General features: G+C 46.8%; 1 protein-coding gene across 12 annotated transcripts in view; it reads left to right on the top strand.

Annotated features, from left to right (window-relative positions):
- The window catches only part of SEC16B (SEC16 homolog B, endoplasmic reticulum export factor), a 47,870-nt gene that overhangs the window by 21,209 nt on the left and 1,249 nt on the right, over positions 1–25,412 (top strand). For 10 of the 12 annotated variants that reach the window (XM_088801583.1, XM_088801584.1, XM_088801581.1 and 7 more), the window contains 17 exons: positions 569–704; positions 1,134–1,364; positions 3,600–3,697; positions 5,630–5,711; positions 9,633–9,750; positions 10,939–11,050; positions 12,688–12,793; positions 14,513–14,653; positions 15,825–15,938; positions 16,741–16,813; positions 18,416–18,715; positions 19,543–19,610; positions 22,737–22,862; positions 23,052–23,147; positions 23,508–23,619; positions 23,753–23,832; positions 24,807–24,905. In XM_088801583.1, the coding sequence (XP_088657709.1) occupies positions 569–704; positions 1,134–1,364; positions 3,600–3,697; positions 5,630–5,711; positions 9,633–9,750; positions 10,939–11,050; positions 12,688–12,793; positions 14,513–14,653; positions 15,825–15,938; positions 16,741–16,813; positions 18,416–18,715; positions 19,543–19,610; positions 22,737–22,862; positions 23,052–23,147; positions 23,508–23,619; positions 23,753–23,832; positions 24,807–24,905 (2,092 nt within the window). The remainder of the gene's footprint in view (positions 1–568; positions 705–1,133; positions 1,365–3,599; positions 3,698–5,629; positions 5,712–9,632; positions 9,751–10,938; positions 11,051–12,687; positions 12,794–14,512; positions 14,654–15,824; positions 15,939–16,740; positions 16,814–18,415; positions 18,716–19,542; positions 19,611–22,736; positions 22,863–23,051; positions 23,148–23,507; positions 23,620–23,752; positions 23,833–24,806; positions 24,906–25,412) is intronic. The other 2 variants (XM_088801587.1, XM_019728818.3) reach the window with 1 other exon arrangement.

Raw genomic sequence — 25,412 nt, 5'->3', positions numbered from 1 at the left:
TCTCTATTTCTTATACTCAGGTGTACAGATATGGGTAGAACACCAAGCTGGATATTTAGACACAAGGATATTGGTCCCAACTGGGCATCGATTTTATTGAATGGTCTCGATCAAATAATTACGGCCCGTTTATTAAGCATTTCCCATATGCTACACAATTTGCTAGTTCCCTTTTTGTATGGAGGTAGATTTTCAAAATTATCCCTATCTTAGGGGCAAAAAGCTGAGGCTCAGAGGAGATAAGAAAGTTGTGCAAGCTAGACTGAAATCAGCGATGTCTGACTCCAGAGTCTGTGCTCTTGCCTGCTACCATAAGCAGTCATATCAGCTCTCTGGGCCTCAGTCTCCTCATCTGTAAAATGGAGAGGGTGTCCGAGAGAAACTCTGAGGTCCCTCCCTATTACACGGAGAAACAACCATCCTGTACCTACAGGCTTTTCCCCGAGTCCTGGTTGTCAGGCTTCGTTTCAGTCCCAGCCCAGCCAGTGCCCGCACGGTAGGAGGAGCCTGCAGTCCTGTGTGGGGAAGAGTGCCTGCTCACGCTTTGCTCCCTGAAATATCGCCATAGGGAAGATGTACACAAGGTGGATATCATGACGTTTTGCCAGCAGAAAGCAGCTCAGACTCGCAAATCGGAGACACCGAGGAGCAGAGATTCAGCTCTACTGTGGCAACTGTTGGTTCTCCTTTGTCGGCAGAATGGGGTGAGTATTACCTCTCTGATGGGTGGGCAGGAGCAGGCTGGATGGAAGTTTAAGCCTTCCCGGCATAAATAAGATTTGGCTTATGGCATGACTGTAAAAGGTAATATTAAGGAAGCGACAAATGGCCCCGAGAGAAAAGATTGCTCATGTGTCAACGCCAGTTTGCCAATATTGACCCTTCTCTTGCCCCTCTCTGCGGGCCTGAGTTATTGTGTAGTTCTTGGCTTACTGCACCAGCCAGGTAACACACCTAGGAGAGTGTGCCGATTTCTGGTAACCTCTGTGACAGGCAGCAAATCACCACCAGAGTGAAGCCGGAGCTTTGAGCTACAACAATCCCACGCTGGCCTCCTCCTGCATAAGGCAGGCGCTCAGGTCCGTCCTTCTTCAGCCCGGGCTGCCGGCCTGAGAGCCCTCTTTGTTTTGCAGTCCATGGTGGGGTCAGACATCGCGGAACTGCTGATGCAAGACTGCAAGAAGCTGGAGAAGTACGAGAGGCAGCCGCCTGTGGCCAACCTCATCAGCCTGTCCGATGAGGACTGGCCAGTGCACAACTCGGAGACCCGCAACCTGCTCACGGGAGAGATTCCCCCCAGCGTGGAGACGCCTGCGCAGATCGTGGAGAAATTCACTAAACTGCTCTACTATGGAAGGAAGAAGGCAAGTGCGCCCCCCTCAGGCTTGTACTAAAAGAAATAACCACCATCCCCACCACTCAGCTCTCCCCCAGATACATGAGCCACGTATACTCGTTCTACAGCACTTAAAAAGTTCAGAAAGGTACAAAGGATAAAATTAAAACACCCATAGTCCTATCATTAAAAGATAACACCTGTTAGCATTGTGATATAATTACTCCTAGCATTTCTCTATGCATATATATTTAAAATCAAATTAAATTGCATATATAATTATTTCTCTTTTTTTCCCCTTAAGATTATGTGATGAAATATTCCCATGACAGTAAAATGCACCATTTAAAAAATGGCTGGACAATATTCCATCATATAAATAATATTTTATTTAACCAATCCACTATTGTTGACTATGTAGGCTATCTACAATTTTGTCATCCATTATAAATTATACAATTTGAACATCTTGTCACATAAGTCTTTGGTGGATATTTTTATTATTTTTTTATGATACATTCCTGTGAATGATCATACTGCATTGAAGGGCATGCACTTTTTAAAAGTTTTTCATATGTACACTAAATTAGTTTCCAGAAAGCTTGTTTACAAGTGATACCTCACAAGCTATATATAAGGTATGCCTACCAGTGTTGAATACTTTAATTCAGCAGATGAAGTGGGCCCTTGTTTAATGGTCTGATATATAAATTAGACTATTTTAATTTTTATGTTATTTGTGTATTAAAATGTTTATTGAGGTATATTTGATGAGTAAAATGGTAAGATACTTAAAGAGTACAATGTAATGATTTGATATACGTATACATAGTGAAAGGATTTTCCACATCAAATTAACACACCCATCACCTCACATGTTTACCTATTTTCTTATGCCTTGTTTAATTTTGGAGTTGAACTCACATTTCACAACAGTCTTAAATTAACTTAAATAGTTGAATATATGATTAAAATCAGTTTGAATCCATTGGATTCAAAAAATAAAAAGATAAAAGGGATATAATGAGGAAATGGTGGCCCTACTTCCAGCCACTCACTTTCTCTCTGAAATATCCAGAGGGATTTTATGCATATATGATTATTTTCTCTCTCTCTTTTTTCCCCGTTATGGCTTACTAGTTAACGTTTCTTCACCTACTGTTTTTCATTTAACAAAATATCTTAGAAAACACTCTATATCAGGGTTGGCAAATTTTTTCTGTAAAAGGACAGGCAGTAAATATTTTAGGCTTTTTCAGGCTGTAGCATCTCTGTTGTAATCACCCAGCTCTGCTGGTTTTACGTGAAACAGCCACAGAGAACATGTAAATGAATGGGTGTGGTGTGTTCCTGTAAAACCTTATTTATGGACACAGAAGTTTGAATTATATATAATTTTCATGTGTAATGAAACATTGTTCTTCTTTAGATTTTTTCCCCCCAATCGTTTAAAAATGTAAGAAATATTCTTAGCTTGTGGGCTGAATTTGGCCTTCAGGCAGTTTGCTGTCCCCTGTTCCTTATAATATATAAATACCTTCCTCATTTTGTCTTACAGCTGCATAGGTCTCAGTAGGTAAATAATAATTAGTTTAACTAAAACCCCTATAGATTGACGTTGAGATGATGTCCAGTCTTTTTCTATAACAATGCTGCAATGAATAACCATTATCATTTTGTCCTGTGTGAGATAATATATATAGATGATAAAATTCTAGAGATGGAAATGTTGGGTCAAAGGGTATATGGTTTGTAATTTTGGTAGATATTGAAAAATTGCCTTTTTAGAGGTTGTACCAATTTACTCTACCAGCCGTGTATGAGGTTGGTTGAATGTGGAGATGTGGAACCCAAGGAGATGGGGAGCCAACTGTACCATCTTACAACTTATATTTTGAGACTCAGTTCTTGGGGTGAAATGCTTCTGTCATTTTTGGTCCTTAGGTTCATAACAGTATTGTGTGACTTTTGCTAATGAGAGAAAGCTAATGGGAAACCGTGCTTGAGGAAGAGCTAATGAAATAGCATAATGCATTTTCATACAGTGAAGGCTGGAGAAAGGGACGACTTAGAAAGAAATACGTGCCAGTTAAAGCCCATGTCCCCATTATTCCTTGCTCAGGTTCACAGGTGGGGCTCTGAGAGTCTTCGTGGCAGCCCAGCTTCTACTGCTCAGGGGCAGGAGTCCCTAGCATAGCGATTCGTTGTTGTCATTAGAGGAAGGTGAAGGAGGCAGCGTTGACTGTGATGTTTTTGTTTTCAGGAAGCCCTGGAGTGGGCCATGAAGAATCACTTGTGGGGCCACGCTTTGTTCCTGTCCAGCAAGATGGACCCAAGGACCTACAACTGGGTGATGAGTGGGTGAGTTGGGGACTTGCAATGGACACCAATGTAGCAGAGAGGGGGGTGACAGTGGGGAGAAATGCAGGATGCACTGAGAAGCCCCACACTTCAAGTATCTTTCCAGTTTCTCTTTTCTGAGCTGGACATAGCATTTCTCTTCTCCAGATTCTTTTAACCTACACACAGATGCATTTTTTTCTACCTGCTAAGCTGAATAAAACATGTTAGTAATATTTCCCAGGGTCAGAGTTTCCAAAAAGTAAGTGGGTTTCTATATTGCAGTAGCCTTCTGTCTTTGGGAAGGACTATTCTAGATAGTTCCATCAGTGAGGGAATAGGAATAATCACAGAGCCTTAGGACTGGGAGTTTGTACGTGTCTATTGCTTAGTCTTGCAATGGGGAGGTGGGTGCTGAGAAGAAGGTAGGGATATGGGGTAGCAGGACCATGAGCTATGGTAGGAAAAGGGGTTTATGGGACTAGGAACTAGATCCAGAAGTCTCCACGTAGGGCCGTGGGAGATGACTAGACTGCAGGGTGCGTTTAGCGAGAAATCACACTGGCACACCAAGATCCAGGTGCCAGGGTGGGCCAGGACGAATGCCCAAATCAGGACAGGCTAGGAATGGAGGTGTGATTGCACAGCCAGGAGTTTGGAATAAGAGGGCTGAAGCAACCAAAGAGAATCAGGATCAAATGGAGGGGGTGAGCAGTGGGGGTGCTGGAGAAAGATTTCTGAGTAAGTCCTTCAGGCTCCAGCTGGCGTCCATGGTTGGCAGCGACAGATTGTGCGGCAGGGATGGGGTGGGGGGTCCTCCCGTAAGAAGCAGGCTCAGGTCAGAGAGTGAGAAGGATGTTATCTCTTAGTGTTCATCTTCCGGTGTTGATTAAAGCTGTGAGTTGGTTGTCGCTCAGCGTCACTTACATTTGAGTTGACCACACATCCTGTTGAGTAGACAGTGGGAGAAGAAGGTGGACACTCCACTTGAAGTTCAGTCTGTGGGGCTAATGGCTGTCACACTCCCCGGGAGCCCGTTTTTATGATGGTCTTGGTCAAGTCTTGTCATTATTTTTCCCCTCAGTTTCCCAGGGCCTCGTGCCACCACTGCACACTTCATTATGTTCAGGGACTGGAATGGTGAGGAACTCTGAAGCTTCATTATGACAAGCGCTCGGAGCCCCTGAGGCAAGGGCGGATTAAATAAAAGAGGGTGTTCTGAGAGCGTTTGCCTTTGGGTTTTGGAAACGAGCATCCCACTACCCCACATATATCTCTGCTGCAGATTTTTGCCTTGGGCCATTGATTTTCCACGGTGCCCAGTGACTTGTGAAAAATGTCTCTTTCTGAGTACGTTTAAATCTCAAATCAGCTATAGAGCTTATTACATCCTTGTTAAGCCTATCCCATGGTTTGTCATCAGCGGGATCATTGCTGGTCCCTGTTCTACACCTTTTTGGTTACTGAAAATGGCTATTTAGTGCTTGTGAGTAAAAGCGCTACAGACTCTGGCTAGAGACGAGCCAGAAAAGCGGTGCTGAGAGCTGTGGGCTGGTGTGGAGGAGGGCTGCTGCAGGCAGGAGGAGCTGAGGGTGGCTGGGAAGGAGGCGCCCGCAGAGAGGAGGTTCAGGTGAACTGCTGGGGCCTTTGAAATGTGGGTGGGTCCCCTCCACGATGGAGAAATGGTTGCTCAAGGGTTAGGGCATCAGTGAGAAACTCTCCCTCAATGAGATCTACCTGGGTGTGTGATGGAGTGAAGATCCTGTCACCCTCCCACCTCTGCTCCCCAAAAGAGTGGGTGTGACAAAGGCACAACTGAAAAGCAAAGAGAAACTCACATTCCAAAAGCAGTTGCTGAAATAAAATAGACATATACGAGGTCTTGTGCGTCACTGGCCGTGGATGAAAGGCTCTTTTGGCTCTGGCCCCACTGACAGCCACCTCTCTTTGCAGCTTCACCAGCACGCTGGCACTCAACGACCCACTGCAGACCCTCTTCCAGCTCATGTCGGGGAGGATCCCACAGGCAGCCACGGTACCCTTTGTGACACTTCAGCACCCCAGCATCCTTAGGGTTCAGGGGGTGGGAGTGCTCAGGAATGAGGGGGGTGGCTTTAAAGATTAAATATCAATAATTGTTTGTTAACCACCTACCATGTGCCTCGCCCTGTGCCAAGCACTTTGATGTGTATTATGTTTCACTTAACGCATGGAGGTAGGAATTAGTGTCCTTATTTGGAGACATTGAAAACTGAGGTGCACAGGTGTAAAATGACCCACAGTCACAGAGCTAGTGAGTAGTGGAATCAGGATTGGCCCAGGTCTGTCTGATTGCAAAGACCTTGCCCTTCCCACAGCACCACAGTTGCCAGCTTTGTTGTAAATAACAGGAGAACCCGAGACTGTCGTCCACGCTTCCGTGGCAAGGCTGCCCTTCTTTTCCACTACTGCACCTTGACCTTTCAGATCGGGGCGTATTAGATTGTACGCGTCGTCTAGAGTTGGCTATGGCTCAGAAGACGTCTGAGGCCAGATCGATGGTTTTCCCATTAGAAGAGACTTCGTCTTTTTGCTTCAAGTTTCCCTTCCTTACCTTTGAAGTCCAGTAACTTTACTACATACATATTGGTGTTGACTGTCTGGGTCAGGTTTTTCTTGGGACACAGCGTGCTTTTTAAATACATATATATTCATATCTTATAGGTGAGGAACATTTTCCTGAATTATACCCTTTCATATTTGTTTTGTTCCATTGTTTTGGTTTTCTTTTTATTTGTATATGTTTTTATAATTCGTATATATATATGAATTATGATATATAATTTTCTCTTTAATCAAAAACTTCTCTCATGTCTTTCTTCTTTGCTGTTCTAATTTCCTTATTGTGTCCCTAGTTTTTATCAGTATCTCTTCACTTTTGTGCTCTTTCCACTTTTGTCCTTATTACTTTGATTTTTCTCCCACTTCCTTCCTGAGCTCTGCAGGTCACATTTTTCTCCTCCTGTTGTCCACTGTCTCTTTCCTGAGCACTTATAACTTAGCTTTAGGCCTTTGCTTCTTAGAAGAAGTTGTTTGATGACTTTATTTTACTTAAATTCATGATAAATGTTTGGTGACAATTCTTTGTTGTGTGATAACTTTTTTCCTGGTGAATGTTCTTTCTATCGTGTTTCCCCGAAAATAAGACCCGGTCTTATTTTACTATAATATAAGACTGGGTATAATATAATATAATATAATATAATATAATATATAATATAATATAATATAATATAATATAATATAATATAATATAATATAATATAAATATAATATAATATATAATAAAATATAATAAAATATAATATAATATAATATAATATAATATAATATAATATAATATAATGTAATACTTGGTCTTATATTAATTTTTGCTCCAAAAGATGCATTAGAGCTGATTGTCCTGCTAGGTCTTATTCTCGGGGAATCACGGTACCTTCCATTTATTTTTCACACTACCTCCCTCCTTTTATCTTTCTAGTAGGTTTGTGCAGATTCTGTGGTTGTTCCTTTACATGAGTCGAGGCTTCCCTGGACCAGTTATTTATGCGAGGTCTGTGCTGGGAGGACAAAGCCCATATTCAGGCTACGTGGCATTTCCCGCATGACTTGGATTTTTCTGTGAGCTTCTGTGCAGCCCTTGCTTCTCCTCATCCAACGGAAAGGGCTGTGGGGCCCTCTCCCTCCAGCGTTCCTTCTCTGCTTCTCTCTGAACACACCTCTGTTCACTCTCCATTACCTTTGGCAGCCTTTTCTTGTATTTTGAGGTTTGGGTTTCTGCTGACCCCTAGTTTTAATGAAAATGGACTTCACGCTTTTGATTTTTTTGGTTCATCTTATTGCTTGTGCACGACTCCGAGGAAAGAAAAGAGACAGGGTGACTTCTGTGCCCCACCGTCAAACCAACTGGCTATACTGGAACAGATGCGCCTCCCAATTTAGCTGAGTGGCCTGCACTCTGCAATGAAATTACGTCATGTCATAAAATGCAGGAAATGGTGTAATCAACAAATGGTCCATTGGGTCTCACTCAATGGTAGAGCTACCTAAATGTTCCCTACTTTCAAGTGGGAAAACTGAGAGCCAAAGGTGATGTGCCAATGCAGTATTTAATCTTAGTGGCTGAGAGTTTCCTAGCATCGTAGCATCCGGTAAAAGCTAGACTTTAGTTAATTGTAATGAGTGGTGTAGTGGAAAAAACTCACAGCCACTGGAGAACACAACATGGACTTCCATCACAGGTATAACCTAGACTCTGCTTCTTACTGCTCTGTGAACTTGGCCTTGTTCCTTTATCTCAGAGCCGCAGTTTCTCAAGTTTGTGGGCGTGTTGATGTCTAACCAATAGAGTTATTGTGAAAATTAAAGGAGAGAGAATATCTGAACATATCAACCACCATGCTTGGCTCTTTGAAGTTAGTTGATAACTGTTTGCTCTTTCTGCCTCTCTTTCTCTCTCTCTCTCTCTCTCTCTCTCTCTCTCTCTCTCTCTCTCTCTCCCCCCCCCCCCCCCCCATAGATCTGCTTTACAGTGATTTTTAAAAATCACCTGCGGAGGAGGCAGAAGAATGACTTTTAAGTTTTTGTTCTTTTTCGCAAAGGCTTTTCTTTTGCTGGTTGCTTTAGTTCCAGCAAGAAAGAGCCTGGCTCACATGATAAAATAGGGATAATAATAGTACCCAAAGCATGTGATTCTTTGTAGGAGAAATGCATAGCACACAGGCTATGGTTCATGGTCAGAGTGCAATAAGTGAGAACTGCTATTATTGTTGTGATTTATTATTGTCATTATTCTTATTCACACTGCATTGCTCAGATAAACAAAGAGTGACTATAAAATGGAGATGGATAAAGCATCTGTTGTTTTTTGGGATAATTACAAAAACCAAATAACTGTGAATTGTTTTGACCTCCAAATCTTAGCTATTACTGCTCTACTCTATGTAACAATTGGAAGATAGACTGGTCGGCAAATCACCTCCTTCCTTTGCTGGGCTTCTGGTGTGTGTGTGTGTGTGTGTGTGTGTGTTTACACCTACATGTAATTTATGAAGTGTAAGCTAAATGTAAAGCGCTATGCTATGTGCTTTTCCTAACTGTCTTATTTTATTATCAGCAATAACACTCTTACGTAAAAATTATGATCTCCCTTTCAGAGATGAGGAACACAAAGGTTCAAACACATGAAGAAACTTGCTCAAGGTCACACAGCTAGTAAGAGGCAGGTCTCCAGTTGAATCCAGGGCCTGTGTTGTTTCCGTGACATTATGTTGTTTCCTTATTGATGTTTTACTGTCCTGAAATTCCTCTTCATTCAGAAGAGTGGCCGCAGGGCCATATGGTAGGAAAAGGACCATTTGTGTGGGGCTTTGTCCCACTTTCACATCTCTGTTTACACTCTACGGCACCCCGGTGATATGTGTGAAAGGGCTTTGGGAAACCAGAAAACAGTAGCTGTTTGGTAAGGTATTAATGCTAAGGATCCCAGTGTTCTCCTGACTTCTAACAGGGTAATGTGGACTCTTCTCCTCGTAAGCCAAAGATGTTTGATCTTCCTTCTCTCACTGAAACATCAGGTGTTTTTTTTTGTTTTGTTTTGTTTTTTATCCCTATCTATTGGGACTTGGGGCACTAGGAAGAAACTTGAAAATTAGTAAGTGACCATTAATGCCATTTTATTTCTCTACGTATGTAGGTAGGTAGGTAGGTATATCTGTGTACTTATCTGTCATGTTCTAGCAGTTTTGCTTTTTTAAAAAGAGAACTTGAAATGAACGAATGACAGCATTGCAGGCAGATAATGGACATTTCCTGAACTCCTGCAAACCAGGAAATGGTCCACAACCCTCTTTACCTCCATTCTGGCCAGTGCCACATTATTCAGTAACTCTTCCATTTTTTTTCTGCTGCTTTTCAGTGTTGTGGGGACAAGCAGTGGGGAGACTGGAGGCCTCACTTGGCTGTGATTCTGTCGAACCAGGGTGGAGACCCGGAGCTGCATCAGCGCGCAATTGTCACCATGGGGGACACCCTGGGTAAGCAGAAGCTGGCAGGTCCTCTTTCTCTACTCTAGGGTACCCCAGGCCTACCACAATCTGTGATTAGTTTCTCAAGTTCTGTGTAGGGCTTGAGTCTATCCCTCCAGCTTGCCTTTAACCCAGGGGCCTCAGTGAAACTCCAGAGAAAGGAGTATCCTATTTGCCTCTTTGTTTCCCAGAATTTCTGTGGCAGCCAATGCAGGTCAGGCCCATGAGCCTTGGGTTCTGCTGGTGTAGGAAGCTCCTCTCAGTAGTGGATCTTCTATCTCTGGTCACATCCCCTGAAGACGAGTTAAGACACGGGCGTCTTGCCTCCTATTGCCATTTAGTCCCGCAGTGACCCAGCTCAACTAGACAGGAAATCCTATTTTTGTCTGAACTGCCCTGGGTAATTGTTTATTTGTATCATCTCTCTGTGAACGTGGCCTTACCGACACTTCGGGGCTGTGGAGTGTTCCAGTTCAGGGGCTCTCAGATTTGGTCAAGAGGCAGAACATTCAGAAATCATGGTATTCTTGGTGGAAGTTTGTGAAATATCACTCTGTTAAACTTAAAATAGTGTATGTCAGGTTGTGCCGAGTCAGATGGCAGGTCCCTCGGTGCCCGGGTCAAAGGGAACGAACGTTTGCTGGCCCTTTGTGGGTGCCAGGCGCTGCGCTAAGTACTTTGCCTACTTGAATGAACTCAATTCAATGTGAGGTAATGGAAAAGTGTATGGGAGAACATTTTAAAGCTGGGAACAATTTGGTAATTAATGTGATTTTTATGAGCACCAAGGAAAGTGGTTGATTTAGCCTGGGAAGCATTAGTGCCCCAAGAAGCCTAGTTTAAAAACTGCTTCTTTCAATGGCCCACTTCTTTGCTTAGGTGTAGTCATCTCTACTCACTTCTCACCCTCCGGAAGGACTGAAATGCTTAGAAAATTCCTAATCAAAAGTCCTTTAGGGGGAACGTGGCATAGCGCCTTATTGTGGCTGAAGAGAATTGAAATGTAATGTCCGAGGCCACAAACGTGGGTGGGCAAGGGAGTGAGTGGGGCTGGGGTTTGTGACACGCGATGAGCAGTTCATTGCTTTATTCCCATGAGGCTTCTCCCCTCTGACCTCTGAGCACACTCTTCCATCTCTCTCCTGTCCCCCCCATGGGCGTGTTCCGTGATGGGGGCTTCTCCTCCTCCTCCTGCAGCTGGGAAGGGGCTGGTGGAGGCAGCTCACTTCTGCTACCTCATGGCTCACGTGCCCTTCGGCCACTACACTGTGAAGACAGACCATCTGGTCCTGCTGGGCAGTAGCCACAGGTATGTGCCCTTCCGGGGATAGGGCATGGGAAGAACATTTTTCCAGGGGATTGCTTTAGCCCTTGCTGGGTTTCCTGGCTCCCTTTTCCATTTTCCTGTGAATTTCAGCTACTGCTGGTCCCTCCCTCGAGGATTGTTTTCTGCAGGGGTCTGGGCAAGGAGAAGCCCTTGTGAGTGCTGCCTCACACCACCAGGGGGCCTTTGGTGGGAGCTGGTGCCTTTGGGTTGTATTGTGCCCCTCTGGCCACTCGGTGGCGCCCTGGCTCCACGACCAGGGACTATCTCAGAAAATGTTAGCGTGAGCGGTGGCTTGTGGCTCTCTGTTATTCAGCCCAGGGCCAATCTGGAAAGTGGAAGAAGTCTGTTTAGCTCCTGCATCCCTACACGGACTTGGTGCACAAGCTACTGAGAGTCCCACTTTCCCCTTATTTTCTGATGGCTGTAACATCAGACCTTTCACACAGGAGGCTTTAATAAGCCCCGAGACAATGAGTAAATGGACAGAAAGACCAGTTTGCTTTCTAGCGGTCCTCCCCATTCTTGACCGCACATCGCCCCTCCCTGTACTAGGTAAGATTTCCTAAGCTCTGACGTCGTGCCACTCATCCTATTGGCACTATTTCCTTTAATCGTTACAAATTGACCCTGTGAAGAAAGTGTATTTCCAGTGTTCACTTTATAGAGGAAAGACACCCAGGCTCAGAGAGGTTAGGTAACTTGTGGGGTCAAGTTGGACTTGGAACCCAAGACTGTCCTGCGGCAAAGCCCTTACTTTTAACTGCGGCACCAAACGGCCTACCACTGTCAGAACACACCGTCTTACTGTCTGTTCTCTCAAGGCCCTGGTCTCTGATAGCACGTGGTTAGCTTGTCAAAGAAGTCCATCTGTGCCAAACATAACAATAAGAGTGTGTGGGTTAGTACGTCTCCCTGCTGTGTTTATACTGCACGACAAAATGTCTGGAGATGCAGTCCTTACCAGAGGTAGCCCTGGTGACTGATTTCAAACAATAGGGCAAGCTGCTGAGGGAAAGGTTTGGGGCACGTGGGGACTCTGACGGTCCCTGAGATCCCATTCACCCAGGCTGCTTCCTCACTGGCGGAATGAACATCCGGCGTAGGGAGTTTCTGGCTCAGTAACGCTCCCAGTTCTCTGCCGTGCCCTCTTTGTTCAGTGCTCTAGGCAAGTCCCATTGCTTCCTCTTTCGTGTTCTTCTGCTTAGGCTGGGTGTGGCCTGTCCAGGTCACGTTCTAGGCTTTTAGGGCACTCAGGTTAGCTCTCAGCATGTTTCAGAGGAGGACCCAGTGCTCTGCCAAACCGGGAGGGAGAGCAGCTTGCCTTCAGTGACCCTCCAGCAAAGGAGTCCACAGTCTGCCTCCCGGGCCCCACCCCACCAGCCCTCTGGTGCAGGCTTCTGTTTTGTTCCTTCCCTGCCTCCATTAGATGGGGCCAGAGGAGGCGAAACATTCACTGTGGAGGCCCCGAGTCTTTCTTCTCTTGGAGCTGCCCCAGGGCTCAGCCCAGGACAGAAACTGTGCTGCGAATGGGTGCAGTGGTTGGGCTGCTACTAGGATTTAAATTCCTTCCCCCTACCACCCCCACCTCAATCTCTTTTATTGTTATTCCCTGCTTTTAGTCAAGAGTTTTTGAAATTTGCAACAAATGAGGCTATCCAGAGGACGGAAATCTTCGAGTACTGTCAGATGCTGGGCCGCCCCAAGTCCTTCATCCCTTCTTTCCAGGTAACTGAACCCACAGGAGGCCAGCACCTGAGCTGTGCCAGCCGGCCGAGGCAGCTGTATTTTCAGCTCTGTGCTTTGGCACACAGTAGCTAGGCTCAGTCATCTACCAACTTTTCTTCGTTAGCTTGATCGTGGGAAGCATGTGGATGCCTTTCTATGTCCCCTAAAGGCCTGCATTTTAAGAGATGAAAGCAAAACGCTGCTGTGGCCCCCCTGCTGGCGGCTCTCACCTCGCTCCTGACATGAAAACCCTGCCTGCGGTCCTGTCCAGGGCCTCATGCCCGCTGGACAGCCCTTCTCTCCACACAGCTCTCCCTTCTGCTCGTCCCCCTCCGCCATGCTGTAGGGAGTGGGCAGGAGGGCCCCCCCACCCCCCGGTGGGCTGCTGGCCCTGCTCCCTCTGCCGCCCACCTGCTTTTCTGACCTCTTTTGGACTCCTCGGTCTTCTAACTCTGGGGGGTCCTCCCTGCTCCGTCATCCTTCTTTCGCCCCCTCTAGGGCCTCAGCTGTGCGGGTGGCGTCCGCACTGCACGTTCAGATCTCTCTTCTCAGCTTCTCCACTTGAAGCCCTGTTACCTTCAATTCATAAAGGCTCCTTCAGTGTCTGTACTGAGAGTGACACAGCGGCAGCCACACACACACACACACACACACACACACACACACACACTCAACGCATGCACGCGCACGCTCGCTGCAACACGGAACAAAACAAACAAAACCTTGAAAATGAATGAATTACCGTATACAGAAATAGGACCCTATTTCTATCTTCTTTAAGAGTTTTATGAAGGACTCACTCCCCTTCTCCAGTGAAGCTTTGCCTAACCAGCCCCTTTGGATGCAGGCCTTCAGTCTCTCTTTCCCTTCTTTAGTCACCCCACTTCTCAGTTATCCATGGGCTGGTGGCGATGAGATTAGCTAGTTGTAGCCAATGTGTTTTACGTGCCTCGCATTGGGCTATTGTGCTTCCTTTTAGTGTATTATTTCTAATCCTCTGAGGCAGGCAGTATCCCCCCTCCTTTACAAAAGAGGAAACTGAGGTTCAGAGCTTTCAGCTGGCATCTTTGCATACCATTTCTTCTATGTACTTTACATGGATTATCTCATTTAATCTTCAGACCAACCAAGGGGTATATTGTATTATGATCCCCGTATTGTAGTGAGAAACTGAGGCACAGAGAGGTGGGGTAACTAGCCAGTGTCCTACACCCAGCATGGAGCTGGGTTTTGAACTTGGGTCTGTCTGATTGCCACGCCCGTATGTTCCATCTCTCCTGTTGCAGTGCTTCTGTGGACGCTTACCCATATTTGTCTGTACTCTCCCTTGGGCTTTGAGCTCCTGCACCAGAGTAATTCTTTTTTATATGTCCCCTTGGTGCCTGGTCCTGTGCTCCCTGTACAGCAGGTTTTCCAGAGATGTGGGCTGCCTGGTAAGAAGTAAATAGTCTGGAGCATTTCCATGGGGACCAGGGGCTAGGGAGAGTGAGTGGATGTGACTTCCACCCCTTTCTGTATCGTGCAGGAAGTGCAGACTGGGTTTGGAATTGTGCCTACACGCAGACAGAATGCCCCAAATGGCACAAGGCCCTTTTGATATTGAGCTGCCAGCGTCAGAGGAAGTTGGCAGTCAGCTGATTTCCAAGAAGTCTCCTGTACTTTTCTCTCTTTCTGTCCCTGCCTGGATGGACTAGTCACTGGCTCTGTTCCCCTTCACAGGTGTATAAGCTGCTTTATGCTTCCCGTCTGGCAGATTACGGCCTTGCGTCCCAGGCCTTGCATTACTGCGAAGCAATTGGCACAGCCCTACATAGCCAGGGAGAGAGCATTCACCCTGTGCTATTGGTGGAACTCCTCAAGGTGAGCTTCTCAAAGCCTTCTCTGCAGCCGTTTTATCTTCAGTGTTCAGAGAAAGCTATTGTGAAGCAGCTTAGACTCCACGTTTCATCTTCTTTGCACATGCCGTAGAATAGGAGCCCATGGCTGTCTTTGACCATGTATGCATGCCCAGATGTGATAAGCCGAGGCCTGACACTGCACAAAGAAGGGTGCTGTTGGTGGGGGGCAGTGGGATTGGTAGACTGGGAGCCAGGGGTGTGCTATGCAACACATTCATTCTTGCATCTGCCTTTTCTGGTGGTGCAGTAAAACTGCATGTTAAAGCGAACCATTCTCATTATAAAAGCTAGGCTTAGAAAATATATTTCAGTGATTAAAACAGGAAGTGCTCCTCATTAAAATGCTTTTAAATGCATGGAATACTTTATCACATGTGGGATACATTTAAAAAAACAAAACAGCAACTTTTAGTTCCAGGGGAAGAAAACAATCGGGCAAATAGTTGTTCCAATTAATTGAAGAAAAAATACATTAGCTGGGGGGTGGGGTGGGTGAAAACACAGCCTGCCGTCAATTTTTGCTTTCCTTTAGAGAAAGCCCAAGTGTGGGGTTCTGTGACCAATAAAACCTATCGTGCTGAGCCCCCTACCCTGAGATTTCTGCCCACAGGATGGTGGTTGGTAGTGAGCTCAGGGACCCAGATGGAGGAGTTAGGAAAGTTTGGGAACTTAATAATGGATTAGAGTCTCGCAATACAAAGTAGTGCCTGGACCAGCAGCATGGACGTCACCTGGGAGCTTGCTGGGAATGCAGAATCGCAGGCCCCACCAGGATTTCAGAATTCGCATTTTAGCAAGGTCGCAGGTGGTCCTATGAGCACCAGAGTTTGAGAAGCACTGCTAGAGAGCAGACAGCTTTGCAGGAACATAAAACCAGGTCGCAGTTTCCCCTCATATTTCAGGTAGTATCTAACACCAAGATGGGTTAATCGCCCATTTATGTTGCAATGTTGGGACGATAGCTGCTGAATTTGCTCTCTCTCAATTATTCTTTATAATCTAATGTACAAGAGCATTAAGGCTCCCTTCTTTTCCCTTATTGCCTCTTTCCCCATTTTCTTTCCATTTCTCTTCTCTCCCTCCGTTGCCCTCTCTTCTTTTCTGCTCCTGACCCATCGGGAATCCTGGAACAGCTCGCAGAGAAGCTGAAGCTGTCTGACCCTCTGGTGTTAGAGAGACGCCGTAGAGACAGGGACCCGGAGCCAGACTGGCTCGTGCACCTGCGGAGGCAGCACGAGGACGTGGTGGTGAGTGGGGTTGGGCGCAGGGCCAGTGGGTGGACCCTTTGTTTCCCTCTTTGTTCCCCTAGACACAGAGGCAGGCACTGACCTCGGCAAATCCCTAACCCCATGGAGGGCCGTGGGGTCCCCCATCACCCACAAGGCCCTGTCTGCCCTGGGAAAGGGTGGCACTCAGCTTCCCAAGGGGTTGCCGCCTCTTCCCTGGGCAGCAACGTTATGCTGGGTTCACTTGTGAGACAATGGGGCCCTTTTCAAAAACCACCCTTCTCTGTGGTCCTGGAAAATGCGTTGTATGACCATCAAAGCTTCCATCTCTCTCTTTGGAACAGTGGATCACCATGGGCCTGTGTCACTTTCATGTAATGTAGGGTAATTGCTTCAAAGACTTCCGGGCCTTTCTTTTTTGTTCTGACAATTGCAAAAACTGTTGGTAGTAACTGTAATGGTAATTGGAACAGGGCTGCCTTCATTTTCTTTCTCCCACTCTCTCTGAGAAAGGACAGGGTGGGTCCTGTCCCCTCCATATACTCTACACTCTGGGGCGTTGAGTTTCTTCCAGTTGCCCCTTCCTTAGGGAGACAGGGACGGTCCTGGTCCCTGTCTGCTCTGAGCAGAGCTGGGAGCCTAGAAGGACAGAGGCTGCACCCCCACTGGACTGACCCTCCCCACCAGCCCCCAGCATTTGGCTGAGGTTCCCTAACCTTGGCATTCCCTCCGAAGTGTTGTGACTTAATTTTTAAACCACTGTTCCCTGTTCTTGTTTTGTGTGTGTGTGTTGCTCACAGGATTTTTACTTTATTTTAAATAGCAAAAAGCAGCCAGAGACACCGGGGAGCCCCGTTCTGCTCACTCAGATATTTCGGGAGCCAGAGGAACAACAGGTACCCAAACTGATGAGCCCAGTGTGTAAGTAGCTGACTCCTGGGGTAACATAACTTGAAACGTAGCTGCCCTTCCCTTGCTGGGGTGCCTTCCTTGCCTGTGTCCATCTGACCCGTCAGTCCAGGCACCTGAGGGCGGCCATGGGCATCCTGACATGTCTCAGTCCCCCCATTATTAGAGTTTCTGCTTCACATTTGGGTTTTCGTACTTGTTGCACGGTAGGTATTGTTATCTACCCTGTTTCCCCGAAAATAAGACCTAGCTGGACAATCAGCCCTAATGTGTCTTTTGGAGCAAAAATTAATATAAGACCCAGTGTTATGTTATGTTATGTTATGTTATGTTATGTTATGTTATGTTATGTTATGTTATGTTATGTTATGTTCTGTTCTGTTATATTACATTGCATTACATTATGTAAGACCCAGTCTTATATTACATTATATTATATTAGACCCGGTCTTACATTATAGTAAAATAAGATCAGGTCTTATATTAATTTTTGCTCCAAAAGACGCATTAGAGCTGATTGTCCGGCTAGGTCTTATTTTTGGGGAAACATGGTCATAGTTTCGCCTGTGTTATTACTGGCTCCCCAGCTTAATTCTTCATCCAGAGACGGTGGATTTCTCTCTCTGTATTTCATGTTAGTGTTGGGGACACAGGGAGCTCTTAAGGTTTGTGAGCTGTCGGTTGCCACATACATGTGAATGAAATATGTTTCAAAGTGTTTTAGCACATCCCTCCTTTCTCCTCAGGATGCCTCTGAGTGCCGGGTCAGCCGACATTATCGCCCCCAGTTAATTCTGTGCCCTTTCCCCAAATGACACCCCATTGTGGAGTCAGAACAGGGCCTCTTCTTTTGACTCTGAGCCATTTCCCAGCCTTTAGCTCTTTCTTCGGGGATGAGTGAGGGGAAGGCAGGAAGGGCAGGCCTTGGTTTCTGTTTCTCGGCTGTGCTGCTGTGTTACGGAATCTGTGTAGGTGAAGGGCAGGCGGGTGCCTCTGCGTGGCCGCTTCCGCTGGGAAGCAGCTGTGTCTCCTGTCACCCAGTCGAGCAGGTGGGTCACCTGCCCATGCCAGTCCCGTGACCTTGGGTCAGTCATTGTACATATCCACACCTCAGACCGTTTCATCAGCAGAATGGCAGAGCCCGAATGAATCCCACCAAGGGTCGTTCTGGGGCCAGTGATCCAATTCCTTAAAAGCAAAGCCATTATATCTGTGGTCTGATTTGCATTTTAACTGCAAATATTCTAGGTTTTCAAGTACCCAAGCCCATTAGGAAATCCTTGAAGGAAAAAGTTTATCCAGAAATAAAAACAGTGTGGTGTTACAGGAGTTGGTAATTTCTGCCCTCCCAACCCACTGGTTTAAGGCTCAGAGATCATACACGGTAGTGAGGGGACTACTTCTGTCAACTCTAAGTCATGAGCAGTGAGTGGTGTTACAGGTATCACATTCACGGCAGCCACATCAAGGGGCGTGTCCTCATCACTGCTTTCCAAAGAGGACAGTGGCAGGGATGTTCCCGGTGTGATTTCATCCATGCAAATGCCACACTTCAGGTCTCACTTCTTTCTCTTTGCCCCTGTCCTTAGAAAACACTTTGTACCAGGATCTTTCGGGACATCAAGGTGACCCAGAAGCTATTGGGGACCGCTCAGCCCAGTGGCCAGCAGCAGAACAAACAGTCCCGGCCCAACCCAGCCTACAGCAACCCTTTCCCCTCCAGCCTGGCTCCTACCCAGCGGGAGGTGGTTTGGGGCAGACAGGGGTCCCGGTACCTCTTTACTCAGTTCCCCAGACCTACCTGCCAGCGACCAGTGGCAGCATGGCAGTGACAGAAGCTCCTGGAGGAAGGGCCTGGGAGGAAATCCAACAGACGCCCCCGCCCCCGGGTAAGACCTGTGCTAGGCTGGAAGCCTGGGGCGAGGAGTTCTGGAGGGAAGGAATCAGATGAGGGAGCCTCGGGGAACAGTGGAAGGAGTGGGGGCGAGGAGCTGGTGTGGACCTGAGTGGGGGGTGGGCACGACAGAGGGCCTACTGTGTGTCAGCCCCGTGCTGGTACTCTGCATACATCCGAGGGAGATTGCTCTCTCTATTCCAGTCGGCCTCTCTCCTGGGACAAGCATAGCAAGGCCAAGGGTAGTCTATCCTGCCCTCCCTTGGATCACAGGTTCTAGGAGAGAGGCGGTTGGGTAGAGAAGGGAAGAAAGTACCTCGAGCTGCAGTGCAGGACAAGTCGCCCCTGACGTGGTCCTGCCTCTGAGAGCTCATGGCCAGCAGAGGCCTGTGCTCTGTCCTGCTCCCAAGTTCCTTAGGCCCGTCAGGACCGGCATGGGAGGGGTTGAGGCTGGGTGAGCAGAGTTAGGTGATGCGAGGGAAACGCTGGAGACCAGACAGGAGGATTCGCTCTCGGACCTTCTGAGATGAGGGCCTGTCCAAGAGGGGAGACTCAGACGGGATGGCCAGCGAGGATCCCTGTGACCCAGCACAATGTGGCCCTAATTTCCAGGATCCCTAAGGCACGACCTGGGTGTTCAGGGTGGAGGTTGAGAGGGCTGTGCCAGTGGACTGGAAGTTCACTGTGATCCGCTTGGCATTATGGGCTGGGAGCTCCCCATGCTCTGCAATTAGGAAAGCCGCTGTCCCCATGACCCTTTTTCAGAATGGGTGGAAAAAGCACAACTGCAAATCACGATTTTTGTTTGTTTTTGTGCCACAGGGGAGAACACAGTATCCCAAGAAACCTTCCAGAATCCTGATGGTCAAAAGGCTGTTTCCAAACCTCAGGTGAGAGGACCAAGACCCCTCTACTGTGTTTCCCTGAAAATAAGAAAATAAGACCTAGCCGGACCATCGGCTCTAATGCGTCTTTGGAGCAAAAATTAATATAAGACTTGGTCTTATTTTACTATAATGTAAGACTGGGTCTTATATAATATGATATGATATGATATAATACCTGGTCTTATATTAATTTTTGCTCCAAAAGATACATTAGAACTGATTTTCTGGCTAGGTCTTATTTTCGGGGAAACAGGATAGCTTCAGGTCCCCCCCTCAATCTCCTGGTTTCTTAGCCACATGTAAACTCCTTCCTAGGCATTGCGTCAGCTGTCTCTTTCACATGGCACCTTGTTCCTTCTTGCTTTCTTCTACACCAAATCCTGAGAAGCCGGAGGAAGCTGTGTTTCTGTTTCTGTTCCATTCCAGCAACCTGTGTCCCTGGGGGGCGGGGCAGCAGGGCTGGGTGTAGTTTTGGCCTCGCAGATCTGCCCCCTCTGACACATTCTTCCTACTGTTGCACCCAACCCTCGCCATGCCCTGCCCCATCAGGGAAGACCCTTGCTATTTATTTCCTTATTTTAATTTTCACCATGCTTTACTTCCAAGAAGGGTCTGCAGCAGCTGTGTCTTTTCTCCTCAGGCTCTAAGGTGTTGGAGGTGACCATGGCTAATTAATCATTCTGTCTGTTGAATGAATACTCCCTTCCCCTAGCAATGGGCATTGCTGGTCCCCAATTTAAGATGTTCTTCAACTTTGTCTGGTTGGAGGGTGACATCATTTAACTTTCTCAAGCGGTAACTGGGCTACAGGCCTTACAAAACTTTTATGGTTTGCCTTTTATTTTCTGACTGAAAAAGTAAATACATTATTGTTATAGAAAACTTGAAAAAACAAAGAGTCAAATATCACTCATAATCCCACAAATACTTTGGTCATTTCCTTCCAATATTTTTCTATGTATATATGTATATAGACATACAGGTGTGTGTGTGTATGTGTGTGTGTGTGTATATATATGTGTGTGTGTATATATATATATATATACACACATATATATGTATATATATATATATATATATACACACACACACATATACATATACATATATACCTACATATACACGTATGTGTTTTTAAATGGTTACAAATGTGTATATGAAGCTTGTTTCCTATTTATTTAATACTATAAAATGAGGTTTTTTGTGTCATTCATAAATATGATTTTTAATATTGGTATGATAAAATCCATTGTACGAAAGCACCCTCATTCTTTCATTTATTCATTCACAAGTAGTAACTGAGCTCCCACAAGGTACACTGTTCCAGAGGCTGGGGACACATAGGGAACCAGACAAAGCCTGCCCATGGTGCTTCCGTTCACTGTAGGTGACTACAAGTAAACAACTGTATACATGGGGGATTTTAATTTAGTTGGGGTGGCAGGGAAGGGGTCCCTCAGGAGGCCTCGAGCAAGGTCAGAATGGAGCGTGTACCTGAGCCAGGTAACTATCTAGGGAACAGGTGTTCAAGGCACACGGAATAGCAGGAGCAAAGGCTCAGGAGTGGGGCTGCCTTGGTGCCATCAGGGAAGGGCACGGGAATCCCTGTATCTAGAAAGCGGGCAGCAGTGGGAGAGCACTGAGGAGAGGCCAGAGAGGTGAGAGGTAAGGTGACGTAGGCCAGTGAGGAACTGGCTTTTAGGTCGTCATAAAACATTTTGGGAGTGTTGCTTTTCTTTTCCTTTTCTTTCCTTCCTATTCTATCTCCCTTTTCCTTCCTTCTTTCCTTCTTTCCTTCTTTCCTTCCTTCCTTCCTTCCTTCCTTCCTTCCTTCCTTCCTTCCTTCCTTCCTTCCTTCTTCTCATATATAAAACACAGTCACGGGCATCCTTGTATGTAAGCCCTTGTCTCTTTCTTGAATTATTCAATTAGGAGAAATCTCTAGAAGAAGAGCCAGGATCCTTGCTCTGCCATTGACTTCCTGTGTGACCTTTAACAGGTGGCTTAACCATTCTGTGCCTTAGTTTTCTCATATGTAGAATGGGATGATATAATAGTACTTACCTCACAGGACTGTTGTAAAGGTTAACTGTTTTTGTAATACATACAAATACAAATAATTATGCTGTACACCTGAAACAAATATAATATAGTACGTCAATTATACTTTCAAAGAAAAAGATTAAATGAATCGTTATCTATAACACTTAGAATGGTGTCTGGCACAGAGTAGATACTATACTCATTAGGATAAAATATAAAGCTCTTCTTATATTTTCTTGCCAAAGTATTTTCCAAAGTTTGTGCCAATTATGTTTTTTTTTTTTTTCCGACAGTGTAAAATGTAAGTATAATACATAAGGACAAATATTGTGTGATTCCGTTTTGTGAGACAAGAAGTAGAGTAGAGGTTACCAGGGGCTAGGGGGAGGGGAGATGGGGAGTTAGTGTTTAACAGAGTTTCTATTGGGGAAGGTAGAAAAGTTCTGGAAATGGACAGTGGTGATGGTTGTACAACACTGCGACTATACTAATGCCGCTGAATTTTACGCTTAAAAATGGTTGGATGGATAAACTTTGTGCTGTGTATATTCTACTACACAGAAAAAATGTAATATGAAGGAATGTGGGGGTATTTTCCCCCCCCCTGGTGCATTGTTCACAGTGGATCTTCAGGAAGCCTGTTGGGAAATGAGCTCTAGGAAGAGTGAGGTTCCGTGGTCGTTACATTCTCAGTCCTTTTGGGTTTGGGGGTCCCGTGGGATGTCTCCTGTCCCTCTTTGTGTCCAGGGGTAGTGTTCCATACCCCCTGTTCCAGCCCTTGGTATGGATCTGGAAACCTGATGTTTCTGGGAGATAGCACAGCGGCCGAACCCCCAGAGGTTTAGGGATAATGCGAGAATTGGGGTTGGGCTGTGGCCTTGTCCTGAGACCGTCGGGAAAAATCATTTGTCATGGCCAGGCCCGATTTCCTCACAGTAAAGTAGGATCCCATAAGAGGACCCGATGGACTTACTGAGCAGGTCAGGTGAGGGAGTCCGTGGAAATGTGCCTTCGTAACCCGTCCAGAGCTCAAGAGCTGTACCTATGTTAGTTCTTTTTTTTTTTAATTTCTTTTTTAAATTCCAGGTGCCACTGATTCCCAGAGCACGACATATTTCTGAGGGTTCCACCGTTTCAGTCAAGGAGGATGAGGAAGAGTCCTCTGATGAGGAAGATAAAAAGTCTTCCCAAAATACTGCGCAGAGAGAAAAGGTAGGAGACGTGAAAGGATGCACAGGTGGAGGACTGGATCTTCTCCCCCATCATTCCCTTCCCGGGGGTGGAGCCGAGTGGGAATCTGGGCTCTGGCTGTGTCCCTCCCCTGTCTCACCACCATCACGTTGGGGTGGGCTGCTCTCACATTCAGCGGGAGAAGCCATCAAAATGCCCCTTCTCCTCCAGAGCTCGGGGTTTGGCTGGTTCAGCTGGTTTCGCTCGAAGCCCACCAACAACACGTCCCCCTCTGCAGACGAAGACTCTGACAGTACCGACCTTGAGGTAAGCGGGTGGGAGGGCTGGGAAGCTCCCTCTTCCGTGGGCCCTTCGGGGGTGTTCCGTCAGCATGTGGAGGGCTCGGAGCTGGCACTGGACTCTACCCCAGTGCAGATGAAACAGGTCTTGTGATGGGAGACTGTGTGAAATGAATTCATCATGGGAGGGGAAAGGCAGATGACGAAAGGCATTAAAAGTTAGAGTGAAGAAATTTGACTTTAGAACTGAATTTGGATTTGCTGACTGGAGGAGTGGCACGAGGGAGATGGAATTTGGGGGTGGAGGCCACCGTGGTGGGCGCTGCAGGGACACAGCAGGTCAGCATGGGTTTCTTAACCACCCGTATCCCTTTCTTTCTTCCCCAAGCAGGAGAACCCCAGACCGCCGTCTCCTCCCCGGGCTAGCCCAGGCCTCTCACGGACATCTCTCCCAGAGCCCCCATCTCTCCCAGGTGCCAGCACCTTCTCCACAGGCACAGGTACTGCCAGCTTCATGTCCGCTCGGCCATTGGTGGTCCTCTCTGTGCTCCTCAGGGTTTGAGGGGTAACTCCTGGGAGTGGGGACTCCTCAGTTCTGAGCAGTGGAAACAGCTCTGACTCATTGCTTTCTAGGTGGGGGTCAAATCTGGGGCTCAGCGTCCGGTGGGGGAACAGCCGAGGGCACTGGGAGTGCAGCCTCATCTGGGCTGGAGGTGAGTAACCCATAGGCTGGCGCCTGGGCTGCCACCAGCTGCCTGTGTCAGGACTGCACTTTCCGTGTGGGCCAGAGCTGCCACCCTGCGAGGGCCCGACTTGTGGGGAAGGTGGGGAGAGCTTCCCTAATAGTTTGCCGGGGCCGCCATAACAGGGTATCACAGACTGTGGGGCGTAAACAACAGAATTTTATTTCCTCACCGTTCTGGAGGCTGGAAGTGTGAGATCCAGGTGTCAGCAGGGTTGGTTTCCCTGGAGGCCTGTGTCCTTGGCCGGTAGATGGCCGTCTCCTCCCTCAGTCTTCACATGCTCTTCCCTCTGTGTGTGTCTGTGTCCAAATTTCCTCTTCTTACAGGGACACCAGTCATGTTGGGTTAGGGCCCACCCGAATGTCTTCATTTTGCCTTAGTCACCTCTTTCAAACCCCTATCTCCAACCACATTCTGAGGTACTGGGGTTAGGATTTCGACATCGGAAGTTTTGGGGGGATATGATTTAGCTCATAACTGCTTCCTCAGGTGGAATCTACAGAACTGCCTCTTTCCGCGTCCCGGTAGGCACCCAGTAGGCGTCCTTGGCAAGGGCTGTAATAAGCTCTTGAATTGTTCACACCAGTACGGATTTCATGCCGATTGCTAGGGAAACGTTTTCTTGTGGCCTGGTTAGAGCACTCTTGTAGTGTTTTAGGCCTTTCAAAGAGTATTATGTTACTTTTTATGATGCTATCAATATAATTTACGGTGGCTTTTTCTTCTCGTGTTCCAGGTACAGCCACACCTGCGTTGCCACCTCAGATCCAGGTGTTGGCTGGGCCTACTTGAACTGTGTTTGATGGCTTGAGATTCCCTGAGTTCTATCAAGAAGCCCTTCTCATCTGCATTTCTTGACCAAAGTTGACTTTCAGGGGAACTCTTGATGTTCGGGAATCCAGGAAGCGGTGCCTGATAGGATTTTCTGTTCTTTTCCATCACAGGGTGTTTCCTCTGAGAGCTACTTCAGCCCCAGTGCTCTGCTTCCCCCAACCCCCTTGAAAGGGGCTGTTCCTCTCTACAACCCATCTCAGGTCCCCCAGGTAAGGAAGCCCTGAGGGACAGGGGTTAGCACAGGTTTTGGATTAAGGAGACCTGGGTTTGTAATCCTAGTTTACCAATCACTGTGCATGAGTTCTCGAGCAACGACTTAACCTCTCTAAGTCTCAGTTTTTGCATCTGTAAAATGGGCTTAGTAGTAGCTACCTCACCAAGTAGTTGTGAGGATTAAGGGGAGCATGTATGCAAAAGGCCTGGCACCCAGAATATTGCTCTTGACCTTTCATAAGTCTCAAGACTCAAGGGACACAATTGGTGCTGGCATCAGTGGTGTGCTTGCACCGTCACTCCATCCTGGACATAAGGGGATCTGTGCAAAGTTTGAGAGATGCTAAACTCCCCACTCCTCAGTGACTTGGGGCAGACTGATCGCTCTAAAGCATCATTTGGCCTCCCCTCTTTATAAAATCAGATTCCTTTTGCCATATTAACAGGTGAAGGTGCTGGGAGGAAGTGAATAGTTAGAACACCACCCAGGAAAGCCAAATGCA

This window comes from Rhinolophus sinicus, chromosome 11 (genome assembly GCF_057876585.1).
Source record: "Rhinolophus sinicus isolate RSI-liver-muscle chromosome 11, RSI-T2T, whole genome shotgun sequence".
In the NCBI taxonomy this organism is placed as follows: Eukaryota; Metazoa; Chordata; class Mammalia; order Chiroptera; family Rhinolophidae; genus Rhinolophus; species Rhinolophus sinicus.
This window is presented reverse-complemented; position numbering and strand designations above follow the sequence as displayed.